The following is an 18,061-nucleotide window of genomic DNA, read 5'->3' on the forward strand; positions in this document are numbered from 1 at the left end:
AGAATGCATTTCACAAGTAGCCTAGGCTGCATGTATGTAACAAGTCCCTAGGCTATTTAAATTATAGGCCTAGAGACACACCAATTGGCTGATGAATTAGTTATCCGATTTATATTTTATTTATCTAGGCTTATTCAGACTTACCCATTTTGTAGACGACAATAACCAGTAGATTATTTATTATTCAGTAAGGAAAATGTAGAGGCAACCCCTTATATGAATGTTGTGTGTTCAATCTGCAGCCAATATGGCAATATACCATATTCCGAGTTTATCATAAGCCCTTCAATGCACCACTGATGTCAGCAAGTGTCTCCCTTTTTTGTAGCAGCGCACACACCTACACAGTAGGGGGTTGCTGCATTTTGCCTCCTTCATATTTACAAAGCAGAAACGATATCACTTTGACACACAACATTTTGGAAATAGGCTATGTGAGACCAACAAAACCAACTGCCTCCCTTTCTTTCAGCTCTGAAAGGTCTGTCAGAGGTAGTATACCAGGGTTGATAGGGTTGCTCATGAGTCCAGTGTCCTGGGAAATTAAATCCAGCTCATGTAACGTTCCGTTACTGCGACAAGCGGTTGAGTCAGTTATTGGGTAATCCGAATTAGAAATCAAATAAATTATAACATGCAGCATAGCCTACATTTTATACATTAATACATAGGCTAATGTCAAAGAGGCTGAAGAATACTAAAATGTAAAGGTTATTTACCTAAGGGCAACAATTCATATAGAACGATATAAGAATAGTAGGATATGGATATTAGCAGGATATACATTTAAATCTTGGTTAGGTCGTTTGTTTTGTACTGTAGAAGCTATTCCCAATTGGCCACGTTTCCTTTGGCGCCACCTACCTGCACACAACACAAAATACAGGTTTGTAATGAATTCTATCTAACACTAGATGTCGCTATACTAGTACCAAAGCCACACACATACACAGCAGACCAACTTTGTTAGAAAAATGTTTATTCCTTTGCTGCCCAGCATGTATACTCATTCCACCAGATCGTCCGGACTCAAGTCATATACTCCACCATGATACCTCCACGAGACAAGCTCATCCAAACAGGCCACAGTGTAACATGACACGACTGACACGTGATGTCATTTGTTGCCGTGATGAAATTCACATTAAATTATAAATCCCTTGAGCTTTACTCTCTGTCTATGTGCACTCAGGAAGAGACAAAATAATATTGTTTATATTTACAATTCTCAAAGGCGGTTGTGATTTTGTAAAAAGGCAATGGGAAATGTAAAAATGTAAATAAGCATAACACTGAGCAATAAAGGGCACAGTAAGTTCACGTCTGGTTTTCAGTGGCTTTTTCAGCAGCTATAGTTTAGTAACGCTGAGTGGCTCCTAATTTGCGCTCAAACAGTGTCAACTCTCAGAGTGCGGACGCCTTCTTTCAGTACCCGCCGGCTCTCTCCACGCAGTCCACACCCACCGCGTTGTCGGGACACTTGCAGGACGGGCCGGTAGGGGTTGCTAAACAGAGGTGAGTACAGCCCCCGTTGTTCACAGCACAGTAGTTTTGCCCTGACAGAGAGAAACAACATACAGAATCTCATGAGTGCGGGACATTCCAGGACACTTAAATAAATCTTAAGCCACCATGGCATGGAGCAGCAGGAAACAGGCTCTTCGCTGTTTGTGCAACAGATATATACATACTTAAAGGACACACATAGCAAACTCCAGATGTTAGAGGAGGCCCCTCTCCTTCGGCTACAAATTCCCTGGCTGTACGCATGCATCCTTATCTAGAAGGGAGGATGAGGCCTGGGGCTGCACGGTTAGTCAACCTATCACTTAATGAATACTGGCTGCAGAGTTCCTCTTGTTGCTTTCGGGTTGAGGAGTGAACCTGGGTTTTCTTCTTGTTCGCAGTCTGCATTTTAGAATTATTGTACGCAGGGCACTGAGGTCCGCTATGTCCTGAAGTGTTAAGGGAGCGGATAATAAGCCCGACTCAAAGGTGAAGCCCCCACATGTGGAAGGATCAAGCTATTTCTAGGAATGGCTGTGGGTGGGGAAGCACATTAGTGCTAGATGCAATACAAAGGTGACTCCAGGGCTCAAAGATACTTTTCTCACTTATATCTGGCCTCATCAATAAATATACTGTACATTTTGAAAACTTCAAAAGCAAACATTTGAAGGCAAATTCAAAAATAATTTGTGGCCCCTTATTTACCTGAAGGACACTGGGCATAGGCGGTGGCAATCCCGTATAGCTTGGTGCGTTTCTGCGGCTGGAACTCGTCTGTCTCCTTGCCAGCATAACGGTCGACTGCAACCACAGCATCCCTGTTGTACACACAAAGAGAATAGCAATCTGGTATGTTCCTGGCTTGAGAAATGTTATCTCTCTCTCCGCCTGTGTGGGTTTTGTTTAAAGTCTGTCAAGATTGGGTCAGGGTTAGTGGTGGGTTTCTGAGTATAACTAACTGACATAGTTTGTGCGCCTCCCCCACCACCAACCTCTCAACCTTCTCCAGCAGTGCTACAGCCCTGGCAAGATCAGAGGGAGGCCCTGGGCAGGTCACTCCCAGACACTGGGGGCTGAGAAATTGCAAGCAGCTGCCACTTTTTAAGATGCTTCCTAACCCCACGTACACACAGACACACACAAATAGACATCCCAACCCCCGCCTTTTCGTAGTGGGTAACATACAGAATCAGCCGCATGGAAAGAAAGCTCCACAGGCTCCAGAGCCGGTGTGTCCGAGACTGGAGGAACATCAAGGGCTCATGCTTGAAGTGTGGGTAGCTTTTTGACCTCTAACCTACCCTCCCCTTCCTCTACCTTGACAGAACTGGGCTCTAACATGGCACCGTGGACCAGTGGAAGAAGCATCCATTATGTCCTTGTCCACATGTTGTACCCACCAGACTAAAAGCTAGACTTCAACGATAATACAAATAGTCAAACCTCCTCCAGTCAGTGTAGTAGATGTTCTTCCCAAAAGACGTGATTCCAAACGGGTACTGCATCCCCTCCATGATCTGTCTGCGGTCGCCCCGGCCAGGATGAGTGCACTCCATTTTATGTGTGCCTGCAGGGGAGAGATTACACTCAATCAGCACAAGGCAGGCATCACACATTTTATCATGAGTCATCCGTCTGAAATCTACAGTACCTGCATCAGCCCAACAAAGCATGGAGCTCTGCGAGTCGTATGTTAAGCCGTTTGGCAGGCTGAGATCGTCTTTAACCAGCACCCTCCTGTTGGATCCATCCATGTAAGAGGTCTCAATCTTGGGGGCATCGCGGTTCCAATCAGCCCAGTATAGATTACTGTTTAAAGTACAGATGAAAACTCAGTTCACTCTAACACATAGACTAAAGGGATATTTCAACAGCCATAAGCTTCTTTGCAGGAAGTTAGATGAGAAGATTAAAAGTGGAGCCAGTGGTTCTTGATAATGCTTGTGGTCAAAATCACTTTTGTAAAAATCTGTGAATATCTCACTAATCGCTGCGTGTCCATATCGCGCATGCGCTGAAAAGAAATTCAGTGTAAATACACAGCCTAGGCTCTGTAAACAGGCATGTTGCTAGCTACGGTGGGCCCCCTTTGTTAACATAGCCTTTGTTTACAAGTTTACAGACCTTAGGCTGTGTATTAACACAAGATTTATTTTCTCACACACACTATAGACAGGCAGCGGAGGAAATATTTTGACAGCAAGCGTTCTCCAGAATTTTAATACGGCTCTCATGTCTGTCCTTTAAATACAGTATATGGCTCCAGCCAGCAGCTGGTTAGCTTAATTTAGAAAAAAGACCACAAGGACAGGATCCAGAACCCCCTGCCAGCAAAGCTCACTGGTTACTATTGGATATCTTGTTTGTTTAATCCATACAAAAAGGGATAGATTTGCACAGAAAAAAATATAGAAAAGCTTATAGTTCCTTAGTGATTGGTATCTAATTTGTAGTATATGAAAGAAACAAGACAGATCATTGTAAAGAGTTAAAAACTATACACACCCATTGGGGGGGTCAGTGATGATAGCCCGAGGGTTGACAAGATCAGAATCTATAATGACTTTGCGCTGAGACCCGTCTAAAGAGGACACCTCGATGCGATCCTTCCCAGAGTCCGTGAAGAAGATGGTTCGTCCCAAGTGGTCGATGGCGAGACCCTCTGGGCTAAGCAGATCTGTTGATAGGTTACATTGCGTGAATCAGTTTATTTGCTTAATGAAAACAGTCTCCTGATTCACAATTGTCTAAAAATGAAAGAGAAGTAGTTGAGTGAACAGTAACGCTACCTGTTGTAATGACTGCAGTGGGCTCCCCTCCCTGGATGCTGGCTTTGCTGATGGAGGGGGATGTGATCTCAGTCCAGTAAACCATCTTCTCCACACAGTCATAGGCCACTCCAACGATGACCTTCTCCTGCAGATGAGGTCAACAATCAACAAACTCTGTAGTGCACTTTGTTTAAAAAAAAGTGGTCATCATGGAGATAAAAACGGGGCAGATGTGTTTTTTGTTGCTGTCTTTTTTTGTTTTTACATTAGCTGTCTAGACGTTAGTCCAAACAAACAGAGCCACACAGCAACTCAGCCAGATTCCAGAGCAGCTGCTGTGGAAATCAGCGTAACAAGAAATGCGGATTGCAATTCCAAAGGAGTCCGACTGATGTTAGCAATTAGTGTGAATGCCACCATGTGCCTCCAATAAGGTGCAGTCCTTGAATGCATGGAACAGATGGGGAAGTCGCAGAGCTAGAATGCAAGTATTATTACCAGCAAGGGAGCGACTTGTGCAAGGCTAAGCTGATGCTGTATACACCAACGAGAAAACCAAACATACTTGAGCTTTTTCTTTGCGATCGTTTTCTTAAGTATAATCGGAATGATCCGAAAGACGATGACTTTACATTGTGCCTGAGGTTATGTGCTTATTGCGTAGCTATGAGATTCTCGGATCTTACAGGCATCTGCATAACCTCAAAAGACACAGTAAAATATGACATTTAATGATATGTCATAAAATTCATATTGGGCAAAGATATTCTCATAGTCAGAAAAGTCTAATATAATCTCTCTGAATTTAATTTTGGTATTAAGAGAAAATAAAGATGTTAATAATATAATTTTATAATTCATGGTGTGAAGTCTAAACCACATGTAACAATGGGTACATTAACTGTTAGTTTAGTTAGTTAGTTAATATGTAATGCTTAATTAGCATTAACTAAACATTAACTTACCGTTAATAGCATTACTAAGAGTTAAGTAATGTAACTTTCTTGTAAGGTGTTACCAAACCACAACAAAAAAACTACAAATTTGATCTCTACTTACAGGGAGATGGAGGACGGCCTTGGCTTGGTCCTTTTTCATATCGTGACCTTCCAATGGGATGTGCTCTATCCTGCCGCTCTGGGCATACAACAGGTGCGTTCCTAGAGGCAGGGGGTGGACGTCGGGTCGAGGTGTGGGTCCGATAGGTGGTCGCACATGGCCATGGTCGAAACCTTACGGAGAAAAACACAGAAAAATGAGTGATCTTGTGGGAGGTAAACAGACCCCAAATCAGCAATGGAAATGTTTTCTGGCCAACACAAACTTCTTGGAACCCTCCGTTGGTCATGCATATCTGGACTTTTTTAATACACAGAGGAGGACATTGTGGTCTCTTGATTTACTCACACATTGGTCTGCTGCCAGGTCCAGAGCGAGACCCTTGGATCTCCTGCCCGTTTCTGTCCACACACCAGCAATATCCCGTGCTGCCGTGGCACTGTGTGGGCTCATAGGCACCATGCTCGTCGCATGTAGGGATGAACTGTCCAACGGGGGGTCGGGGACCTCGTGGACCTCCATACTGTGTCCCACCCAGCAGACTGTCTCTGTGGGTCTCACATTGTGTTTTTGTCTTCTCTGAAGAGAAGAAAAAAGAGAAATAAGCTCTACGCTGAACACAAATACCCTTCAACAATGTCTAAAACCTATTCATAAGCTCATTTATATCTCGTTTTGTCTTCCTGCTATATATTCAGCTGCACACACACTCCCACGTCCTTCATGATGCATGACAAATTCCTTTCGATATCCAAAAGAAAAATGAGAAACGGGTTCCAGCTGGCACCAATATACTCTGGAAAGGAATTCATTTCCAAAACGTTTTCCAAATGGGTGAAAGAAAATGTTGAGAATGAAAAGGATCTGTTTTCCATTTTTTACATAATTGAGTCTTCAAACAAATCAAATGAAAATATTAGCAAAACTGTTTGAGCTGCCACAACAGATCACCGAAATAAACCTGTACTAGCACAGACACTGAATGTGACTTCAAGTAAAAATCAAGTCGAGGACTTTACACTGCACTGCTCAAGCCAGATGTTGCGTGTCCTTGTCAAAAAGTGATGCCATTCTGAAGGACTCACCTGGAGAGCAGTAGGTGCCGTCACCATAGTAACCTGGCCTGCACTGGCAGGTAAAGGATCCCTCAGTGTTGTAACACACAGCGTCCTGATGGCACCTGCCTGCCTGGCACTCATCAATGTCTTCAGGCAGGAGAGAAAAAGGTTGAGAGAGGATAAGAGAAGAATCAGTCATCAACTGTACGAGCTAAAAAGTTTTTTCCACGCGTCCGATGTTTTCGCGTCCTTTTAAGGTTGAGGATTCACACTGTGAACTGACTCGGCTCGCGCCCAAGACTTTCTTTGGAGGGCAGCACTAAGCAGAGGCGTCGAAAGACTGGAAACTATAATTGAGTGCTACTGAAGACCAGCCCCAAAAAAACAAAGGGAAAAAACTACACGCCCACTCACGATCTCCACACATAAAATGCCCATCTGTTTTTCGTGTTTTACTGTCAGTCGTATTATGTAAGAAATCTCACCTCCTCCAGTCCTGAGCAGATGGTTTCACAATCAAAGCTTTAAAATCCATGTAATGGATCTGAAATCTGTACTATTTTATGTTAAAGGACATTACTAACCATTAACCAACCATTTTCAAAACAAGTCATGTGATTTTGACCAGAACCATACCATGCAGGCAGCCATTAGTTTCAACAGATTTGTGTTACCGTTGTATCTAATCATCATCACATGATGAGCTAGCTGTGTAGAGGTACTGTTTTGAAAACTTTCCTTGTAGGCCTACACAGACACTTGAGATTTGAGGTGGAATTTTCAACGTTTTTATTGCCAGAAGCTACACTAATCACATAACTTTTACTTGTTTTTCCTATCCGATGATTCCCCGACAACATTGCCCATCAATGCTAAGCTTTTTGGCAGCCATCGCTCAAATCTCAGATTTCACTTGCTCCTTGCACACATCAACAACTGTAAAGCCTGGACTGTGCCACAGTCTTGGCTTGGATTGTGAGAATGAATATGAAATGTAGACAAATAGGAATATGGAATATCACACATTTAAATCCTCACATTTTATAATATACTATGAACACTGTATTTTAACTTAGTTTAATAAGATGCAACAACTACTCATTAATGTTGGAACGTAATCTGTAACCTACAAACTGAAAGCAGTTAATTCACTTGATCATTCTTTACCACAATTATATATTTAGTGTCTCTGTGCAGTACCTTGACAGGTTCTACCATCTCCAATGAAACCTGGCAGACAAGAGCAGATGTAGGACGAGCCTCCAGTGTAGCTGCACTGAGCACGCTCAGGAATGTCACAAGTATGGGTGCCTTCCTCGCAGGCGTCCACAGGTCGATTTACCTCTGAGGAGAGGAAAAACAGTCTGTTATAGTATTTGTCTATGAGACAAAAAAATAAGATGAGATCCTGACGTGAGAGTAAGGCAAAATAAACAGAGATCACATTGAACTTTAACAGTTGTAAATTATGTTTCATAAAGTCACAGTGGGATTTGTAAATATTAATTTTTTATGTTAAGGCAAATGTTTAACATATTGGGAAATAATTTCCTTTTTGCCTAATATCGATTCCACTCTCAATCAAACAAGGGTCAGTTTAGCCTAGCTTAGCATAAATAATGGAAACAGGGCAACAAGTAGCCCCGATTTTTTTTGTATTGATTTAATAAATAAAATATGTGTTTTGTCTGTTACTATACTGGCTGACAAAAAAGCATATTTGAATGCATTGTAAAACAAGTTATGTCTAAAATGGTACATCCATATAACCAGATGATATTCCTGAACTCTGTAATCGTGCTCTGCAGCACACAAACATCACTTACCAATGCATGTCAGCCCATCATTGCCGAACTGATATCCATCTTCACATTCGCAGCGGAAGGTCCCAGGCTGGTTGTTGCATATGGCATGGGAACCACAGATCTGAGGAGTCTCCCTGCACTCATCAATGTCTGATAAAGAGAAGAGCCAATTATCATATGCTTATAACTCCCACATTAGGGCAAAGATTGAGTTTGTAGCTTAACTCTTGTAGAGTTTGAAGTCTTAAGATCTGTCAAATTAGTGTCCTTCATTATCAGATGTCGAGAGATGAGAGGAGAGAGCTTAATTAGATTTCTTAACTACAAATGTTTTAAGATGGCATCTGTCTGAAATACTTCCTTCCTTTTGCTACTGTATGTGCCTCAGAGCTCTTCCTGTCTGGCCTTGAATGCAAATGTCTTATACTCTCCTTAGAGCAAGGGGTATTTTAACCTAGTCTGAGGGTATATAGGGAACTCTGTTTACCATGTGGGAGTCCCTCTGCTAATTGGCAAGATTGCCCAGTTCCCCAGGAAGGAAGGCTTTAGAAAGTCTGGCTTAATTGAATGATAGCTTTAAACAGATGTAGTAGTTAGTGATTCAAGAAGCTGTTACGCCCTCTCTCTTGACACAAACAATGGCAAACAAAGGTCCTTTTTTGTTTTGTATATAATGTTATTCTTACCATAACATGTGCGGCCATCGCCGTTGAAGCCAGCAGCACACTGGCAGGTGAACTGATTTCCCTCACCAGGTCGGCATACAGCGTTGGTGTCACAGCCATGTCTTCCAGTGAAACATGGGTTCTCCTGTGGCTGCCCTCCTGTGAATTAAGCGTGTATTTAAAAAGAAAAATGTCACTACTACAGTATATGACAAAGATGTATGTGATTCCATGAGAAAAACGACCAAAAATAGCCCTCATGATTAGTATGACTGTCCCTGATCAGGATGTTATATTTTGTACTCAAGAAAGGAAGTGAGCACAGACTAAACAGGGAAACATAAATAATCTTCATGACCTCACCATTGACGTCCCCGATCTTGTTGCTCATGGCGAAGCGGATGAGTTTATTATTAACGTCATACAGGACGAAAACCTGGTCCACACTGAGCATCTGAGTGGGTTTGGTGTCCCTCGAGGTCTCGTCATGCTGGCAGCTCTGGAAGGTGATGGTCTGACGCCACTGATACGTCCTGGTTTCAGTGGAGCTGTCGGGCAAGTTCACTATGTAGTCCCGGGTTGAGGATGAGGTGATCACTGAAAGTTGTGGTAGGATGGTAAGAAACAAGAAGATGATTTTTCATTATTGTCTTAGGAAGTCTTAAAGCTTGAGTGCATACATGCTTCATGTAAATGAATGTCAGATACATTCAAGCCATCGTCAAACGACTAGAGACATAATTGATTAAGCCTATCAGCTCCATAAAACTCTCTGTATTTCTCAGTATTGTAGCGTTAACAAACTGGTGTCACCCCCTGACACTGGCGCAAGAGCTCAGAAAAATCACAAGACGTGCCCAAGAAAGGTTTCAGTTGTTGATTCTACTGCTAAGAAAAAACCTGGACCTACAGCAGAAGGGAAAAAAATCCATGCGAATTATTCAATTAATTGCTCAGATTTCCTCTTGGGGTCAACATAAGTTATGCACTGGATATTTCGTTAAGTTATGATTACAAAAGCAGAACAAATACTTATGTTGGAAGAAGAGTTCTGGCAAATCGCCCAACAAAGAAAACCTTGCAACAACACATTGACATTCTCTGCTCAAGCTGCATCTTACAATTGTTGCTGTACTGGTAGATCTCAGAGTAACGATCGATCCGCACGGTGGAGCCGAGAGGTACCTCAGGGACCCGGCCTTGTAGATTGGTGCTCACCACCAGGTGGTCGTGCTCATCGATGCCTTTGAACTCCTGCACTATGGTCAGTCTCTCATTCCCTGGCAGAAAGGTCACCTCAGCCTGCCGTGTGAACTCTCCTCCTACATGGAACAGAGAACAGGAGGTTAACTCTAAGACTCTGGCCGTGGATGAACTTTGGCTTTCCGCCTTCCGTCTCAGCTGAGGTAATGTGAGGGGAATTCAGCTGGACAGAGTAAAACAGCAGCTGCGTGACAAACTGCTTCTCGTAGCATTCACACTTGTTTACATAATGTATGCTTCCAGAATCTTCACTTTTTTGTCATTTTCTACCAAAGTGAAGCCTGAGAAAGTCATTTGAAAAGACTCTGGATGTCACGTTATTGTATATTGTTAGCACAGTAGACATATTTCCCTTACCAATGATACTGAAGCCATTCTTGAAACCAGGCTGCTCCAAAGCAAACGCCCACCCAATCACACCACCAAGGGCTGAGAGGGGGAGCAGCGAGGGCCCGATGTCGGAAAGGATGTCACTGATGGCCACATAGGAACGGCCATCGTTTACCACAACGTATGAGTGGAGATCGTTGCCGGTGAACTCCACTGGAGAAGGAGAGTTGCCCACAAATACTTTTCCATACATTTTCCCATTCATCCTCTGTGGCTTTCCTGCAAAACCAAACCAAAACCACCAGAATTAGTCACAGTGAAGACCAAAAAAACCATAGATTAGAGTGAAATGGCTAAAATGCAGAAGGATTTTCCCCAACATCTCCACATCTGCCAGTGCCAGCTACAAAGAAGAACAACTAACACATTAAATGCCTTCTGAATTATGCAGCCTTTATAAATGTATAGTTATATTAAACAGTTATAGTTTATTTCATACGGACCTAGGAGTTAGCTCCAGCACACAGGTTTGCAGTAATTTGCAGTAATGTGTTTTCTGGCTGATGCTGTGAGTACCCTGTTTAATCCCAGCGTGTTACTGACATTACATTGTTTTGCTGTAACTTTAACAATTCTGCAGAGGTTTTACCTTTGGTGTTTTTTCTAAAGTGTAATGATATTATTTAAACATTTGCGAGTCTCTGTAACCCTTTCAGCTACGTAAGATAGCTTTTGGCCTTTAAATTAGAAAGCGATGCCAGGCACTTAGATTTGCTTAGCTAACCTAACCTTACATTTTACAAAATACGGAAAACTTTACTGGTAAATTCATTAATCTACAATGTAAGAATGTTGCCTGATAACTAGGCATAGGCAGCATAATGACTGCTAAATAATTAAAAATACATATGTATTGGTGTTTACGGTTATTATAAAATGACATCATTCTACAGTTTCTATCTTGTTTCAAAATTAATAGTGACCGCTTGAGGCAGAAGGATAATATTACCCTCTGCCACACACTGTATCCCATTTCCATAATAGCCAGGCTTGCAGTGGCAACAGTATCCACTTGAGTAGTCCGTGCAGTCAGCAAACTGGGAGCACTTATTTGGGTTGTTTGCACATGTCCCAAGGTTGTACGAGAATACTAAAAACATGGAAAAGAACAATAAGGGTGTGTCAGAAAACAGCTAATTGATTGAATACCTGCAATTTTCCAGCAATGATAAGAAAAAACTAAATGCAAAGAACAAAATTGCCTTACCATCTACATTTATGTCTGTGTCGTCCACTACAACCACTTCTGGGTTCCCGGGCTGGTGAGGCTGGTACTGAGCTGGGTGGACTTGGATCTGCCCATCGTCATAAGGAGGGTACTCCTCTTGCTGTCCATCAGTATACACAGTACTCCTTGTGTCAGGGGCCTCCTCATAGCTGTCAGGGTTCTCCTGTGTTGTATCCTCAGGAGGTAGGTCAGTGACCTCACCTGGAGCCACGTTGCTGAAATAGGGAGAAGTTCCAATCTCGTACACCCATACACCCCGTAGGCCGGAGTTGGTCTCCCTGGAAGCAGAGAAGGAAAACAACTTTCACATTCACTGCTCTTGAAACACCATCCCACATCAACCCCAGCATTTTGGTCGACTTACTCTGCTAAAGCCCTGACGGACTCCTCGTCATCAGTGGTGGTGCGGTAGTATGGTCCTTGACTGGAAAACAGGAAACCCCGGACCAGACCCTTACTGAATCCAGAATGCATGATCACATTACTGTCTCCCACAGGTGTTGAGGCAAACTGTACCCCATTCCTTGCATACAGGAAAATTGCATAGGAGGCTGTTTCCAGGGAAGCAACAACCATCTGGAAGGTGTTTCTCTGTGTATGGAAACATTACAGAGCATGTAAATGACCAGTTCCGCCACAGATCACTTGAATTCCCAATTTTACATTATGTGTAATTTAATTTTATCCAAATAGACTTTCAGCTGGAGGTAAAGTATAGCATTATTATTCTTGCTTTAGGACCCTCTCTTTACTTGCCATGCCCTGACAGGGAATCAAACCCTTATTTCCCGTAACTAGGTCAATGGTGTTACCTACTGAGCTATCCAGCTGCACTTAATGGTTACCTTTTTCTCAATGCTATCTCCTCTGCGCTGAGGTTCATGGGTGGCAACATCGACCCAGGTGATGACCACAGCATGGGTGGGATTGACTTCATCGTCGTCGGGGAAGGCCCTGTTGATGTGCTCGGCTGCCCGACGCAGGACATCAGGACTGGAGTCCTGACGGAAGAAAACTTTCCCCACACCATCGCTTGTGTCCAGGTCCCCTTGCAGAGCTGCAATCATGCCAAATTTTGGGGGCATTTTGCCAAGATATGTCGACTCGCCTGTTGGCTCTGTTATGGCAACAAAACCATTGGTGTTGATCTGAAATTAAAAGCTCAAGTTGGTAATGGGTATAACAAGAAATGAGACGACTGTAACCGGTTATGACTGTCTTTATATTAACTAGGGTTAACTAGGACATGTAAAGAACTGTTTCACCACAGAGGCAAACCCAACCCAGTCTGACCCACTTTGATCTTTATTCTGAACTCATTAGACCAATGATCCGAAGCAGCTGCCATGTCCTACAAAAGCTCTAATGAACAAACAAGATGCATTTTAACACACATTTTACACACTAAAGGTTTAATGTGATCACATGCAGGGCTTGTTAAAAACTACAAGGGGGGCCCCGAGTCGAAAACACACACTCTGCTCATGGGGCTTCACTTCCGGACCAAGGGAAAACAAGTTCACTATTCCTGGCCCCGGCCACTCAGTTTCCTGTCCTTGCCCCTGACGGCTAGCCCCAGAGAGCCTTGAGATTGCAAGCTAATCTTCATTACAGAAACTTCCTGCCAAAATGTAAGTTAGTGCTGGGAAAATGATCAGTGATTGTGATCTCACAGATGTAGTGCAGTGAAAGAGTGAGTTCTTTATGGTAAGTGGAGACCCGAACATACTAGGACTGTGTGGCACATGAATCTCACTCAGGAGGAGATGATAATAACTCTTCCTAATGATTAGAGAATTCTTTTTTCAACAGCCTTACCATGTCTGGTGTGAAACGCATTACTGTTCCCCCGCAGGGCATAGACAGTTCAGGGGAGACTGTCTCATAACTTGACAACTCAAATCTGTAGGCCTTCTTGGCTGCAGTTGAGAAATATGTTTGTGGTGAGTGATGTCAGGGTAACGTGGATGTAGTCTGCGGTGGGGAAAATCCCCTGGAGTGATAACAATAAATGAAATATATATTCATGTGTTAACCACTTTCTTTAGCCCCTGCACATTTCCTTAGATGGATCTGCTCCTTGGGAAGGATTGGTCACAAAACTGTTCCATACAACAAATTAAAATTAACCAATTGAAGACAAAACACAAATATAGTAATACTGACTATTCACTTTGTTTTTAATTGGAACATGGAAAATTGTTAAGTTCCTGCTTTTCAATGGAAATAGCTTTTGTTTGTAATCAATCTCCGATAATATATTATCCGAATGCAGCACAATTAAAACAGAGATGCAGCACTTTTCTTTGAAAAGGAGGAATCACAGAGAATAAAGGGCTGTTTGTCTACCCAACACAATGGTGCAGCTTTCAGCTAAATGTTGCTCTTGGCTATTTTCAAGTCATTTCAAAGCACCACATGGCAACTGAAAATTGCAAATAATATCCACATTACATTTTTGCGAATTTAACAGGCTTACCTCAAACTCCCTATTTTGTATAGTTAACAGAGGTGGGTTTCAGATATGGCGGGGTGTGAACATTTTAACATTTGATTGAAATAAGACTTTCTTATTGACCCCACAGTTTTGTGACATCATGGACTCAACAAAACAGGCTTTGGGAAAGATTGCAAAAGGTTCCTCGGATAGTCACTCCGGTCATAGAGTCAACAGTAAGATGATAACCTTAGGGGAAGCTATGCGTGGACACGCGCATTCCACAATATATAACATCATCTGTGAAAAGTAAATCAACATCTGAAAAATACTCCAGAGCGACAGAAAACGTCAGAAATACCGTGCAACTTCCAGGCATTGTTTAAGGTTGTAACTACTTGCCCCGTTTCAAGTATAACTTTCCTGCATTTCTATGCGCAATTGCGCAAGATCAATTGGGCTGTCCAACCCTGACCAATGTTTCGCGTTTGTATAAAAACTACTATAGTGAATATTAAGTTGTGAATTAACTTACATAGATGCTGCCGAAAGTGCCATCATAAAACAGCACTGGGTTGTCCAGTTCAATTTTGTGCGAGTGGTCATTCCCTGCTTCCAGTAGCTGGTCTAATGCGATTGGACCGAAAGGCAAGAAATCTTCTTGCGTTATGCTCTGCACCGACGCTACAAATCCGAGAAAACTTGCACAGACGATCCATCTGTGCCCCTGCCAACCCATTGTTCGCGTTTCGGGAGCAGCTGAGCAGTCCTCTGGTTCGTCCAAGTCAGGTTCGTGGAGAGTGACGGAACAGGCTCCACTGAAGAAAGTTGAGTTATAAAGTTTGGCTGAACGTGGGGCGGAGTTGAGAGGGGCGCTGAGAACTGCTGTCATAAACCCACCAAAACTGGAAAGAGAAAATGAGAGGTAGCCTATACTTTTCTTGTCATGCTGTTTACCTAAAACAAGTTCCTGAAGTGGTGTGGCACTGCCTGAAGGCTGGCATGCTCTGGGTCAGTTTTATTGGCACTGTTTACAAGACATCTGCAGAGATGGCATTTGGCACATAATAAAAGGGGCAGGACAGGAGTTTAGGGGTTGTTTGAGGACAGAAATGGGTTCTGGGAAGCACCAAGTTCAGTTTCATATCATATCACCTTGATTGAAACCCTGACTTGCCACTCGGTGTTCCAGTATTGCCAATACAGTAGAAAGCAGCCATCCCTGTTTGGATTATAACATAGTGTAATACAGGGGCCACTGTGTTGGAGGTCCAAGTGTCTTCAGAAGGACAACACTGGAGCTGTATTGGCAGATCTGGACACAGGCCAAGGGGCCATCAGAGCATAGACATCAGAGCATGAACCAGTTACCAGCAACAGAGCCCCAATGGCCGGTTTGATTGAAACATTATGTAAAGGACAATATCACAGAGCACTGTACCATACACTAATCATTTGAGGCATGCCGCTGTGGCTATCAGACTCCACCTCCAGCTGGGATAATGAGGGGCATGCTGGTAATATGGTTCAATTTGGAGCTGTTTATGCCTCGCTATAGTGGATGTTCAGTCATCCGGCCAACACTTTGGTCCACTTATTTGAGCAACTGAACTACTGGCCACATTGGCGTGACATTTAAATGTGAGTATTCACGGCCCCCATGGTTCCTAACGATGTGTAGTGACCGCTGACCTTTTCCCTAGTGCAAATATTAGCCTAAAATATATTCTGCCAACTCCTTGGTCCATGACGATTTTTGAAAATAGTCCACTAGATTTCGATGGACAATTGTGATCCTCAGATGATAATTGATAGTGATTTTGGTGATCCCCTGACCATTTTTGATGTTAACCCGCAGGCTAAGATTTCATAACAAAAGATTTCAATAGTGAAAGTACAGAGTGTTAATAATGGAACCTACAATTTCCCAGTGGCAGAATGTAATTTGAGTACATTTAGCAACCATGTTAGGCAAATGTAGATGAGTCTTTTGTGGACACTCAATAGCTACCCTCTTGCACCACCCTGAGGCCAAAGATTATTTTTTTCCCTGAGACAGGACATACAAACCAGACTGCTGTGACATATAAAAGGGACATTTATGCTTCCAAGGGGATAGATCCTTGTGATTCTAATGATTGTATGGCCTTTTCTTTAGCAGTGGCCTCAGGGTAACATTTTTATTTTTAGACCCCTCTCCCCCTCTGGTACAGCTTTAAGATGAGTTTAACGCCAACAGTTGTGTGGTAATGGAAATTTCTAAATGTATTTGGACTTTATTTTGCTGCTAAATGTTTTGATAAAACACACAACATAAACAGCCACAATGTTATCATTTGTGTTGGCTTTTTGCATTACATGTTTCTGTTTCAAACATAACACAAGGGAAACCAAACATTTTTCAATCTGCCGTCAACTGATGGTGTATTCAAATGGTTTCAAGTTAAGACTCCAAAATAAACATACGATACGCCACAGATTAAATGTAAGATTTAGTCTTGCTCAGATCCTTTTTCATCACAGATTTTGAGCCATACTAGTAATAGATAGTGAAGATCACTAAACCTTATGTTGGTGCTAAGGCTGGTGGCTACAAGTTTTACCACCCGGGATCTCCTATGTCTATATTGCAGGAACTTTATCTCTACCACTTTGAATCCTGCCAGCCTTCCCATCTTTATGCAGTTGAACAGGGCCACCTTCTGGTCATATTATGAAGTATGCATTGGTGATTTCTGAGTAAAGATAATTCACATGATACAGTATATGACTATATATATATTTATATATATATATATATATATATATATATATATATATATATATATATATATATATATGTATTTGTTGTTTCCTTGCCATAGCACTTGTATAATATTTGAAAAAAATTACTTGTCTTTATCTATGTACGCTATCTATTTAATAAAACTGTCAATATTCACTACACTAAAACTGTTGCTACAAATTGGGTCCATGTTGGACTCTAAGTGGCTGATGGGATACGTTGCCTGGGGCCAATAATGTTATTATTGACTTGTTAGTGATTGAGTTGGTCTGTTTTCTCTGAGTGTGTAGTCGGTTATGATCTGATGAGTCTGGGGTTGGAAACTGGAGCCTGGTAATCGGACTGAAGTGCCTTTTTTGTCACCAGTCTTTTTATGTTGTTTTTTTAATTTTTTATTCACAAACAAAACTATAACTCTGGGAACAAACAAGGCATTTAATATGTTGACTTAATCTTTTTCTTCCATTTCTAAAAGGCTTTCGGCTAGTTCTCTGACAAGTCTCCAGCTTTATTATAGCAGATGTAGTGCGTGTCTTAACTCAAACCCAACATGGGAAACAATGTACAGGATGTTGTAATTGGATTAATTAGTGCCCTTTAAACATAACAAGCCACATTTCTTTTTTAAATCCTTATAATGTGGCCATATTCAAAGTGAAGTTTTACAGCCTCTTATTCAATGCTGTGAGTGCAAAGATTGATAGATCACAGCAGTCAAAGGTGAGCACCAGTGACCTCAATGCTTGGCCTTCCTCATGTTCACATGCACCGGGTCTGTGAAACAAAACAAAAAAACCACCACTCCTAACCATGAAAAACTTCACTGTGGTCTGTGTGCAGATTAGATAAGGTTCTTCATGGATGATAAACCAAATGTGGATCCTTTCATCAGAACTGAAGAACTTTAAAAGTCAGTACATTCATCACAAGGAGCACTCAGCACGTGCAAACAGTGTTTTAGGATATTTCACATTACCAACTGGGCAAAGCTGAAAACTGCCTCAGGGCCTCACCACAATGAACTAAGAGGCTGAAATTTCACCCTCGGGAACTCCTAAGAGGCCAGGTTCACTTAGTGTCATCATTTTAGT

General features: G+C 42.2%; 1 protein-coding gene across 1 annotated transcript; it reads right to left on the reverse strand.

The window, feature by feature from the left end:
- Positions 1-968: 968 nt before the first annotated feature.
- On the reverse strand, positions 969-15,072 carry nid1a (nidogen 1a). Its single transcript, XM_080036349.1, has 20 exons — positions 14,721-15,072; positions 12,594-12,896; positions 12,113-12,339; positions 11,728-12,026; positions 11,470-11,610; positions 10,488-10,739; positions 9,989-10,189; positions 9,231-9,464; positions 8,889-9,026; positions 8,224-8,352; positions 7,598-7,741; positions 6,425-6,544; positions 5,688-5,918; positions 5,340-5,512; positions 4,299-4,425; positions 4,015-4,186; positions 3,161-3,318; positions 2,953-3,076; positions 2,215-2,327; positions 969-1,556 (listed from the first exon to the last, which is right to left on the reverse strand). Exons 1-20 carry the CDS (start codon positions 14,922-14,924, stop codon positions 1,426-1,428), a joined length of 3,621 nt encoding a protein of 1,206 aa, XP_079892475.1. The 5' UTR covers positions 14,925-15,072; the 3' UTR covers positions 969-1,425.
- Positions 15,073-18,061: the final 2,989 nt, after the last annotated feature.

The sequence above is a fragment of the Ammodytes marinus genome (assembly GCF_949987685.1).
Source record: "Ammodytes marinus genome assembly, chromosome: 11".
In the NCBI taxonomy this organism is placed as follows: Eukaryota; Metazoa; Chordata; class Actinopteri; order Uranoscopiformes; family Ammodytidae; genus Ammodytes; species Ammodytes marinus.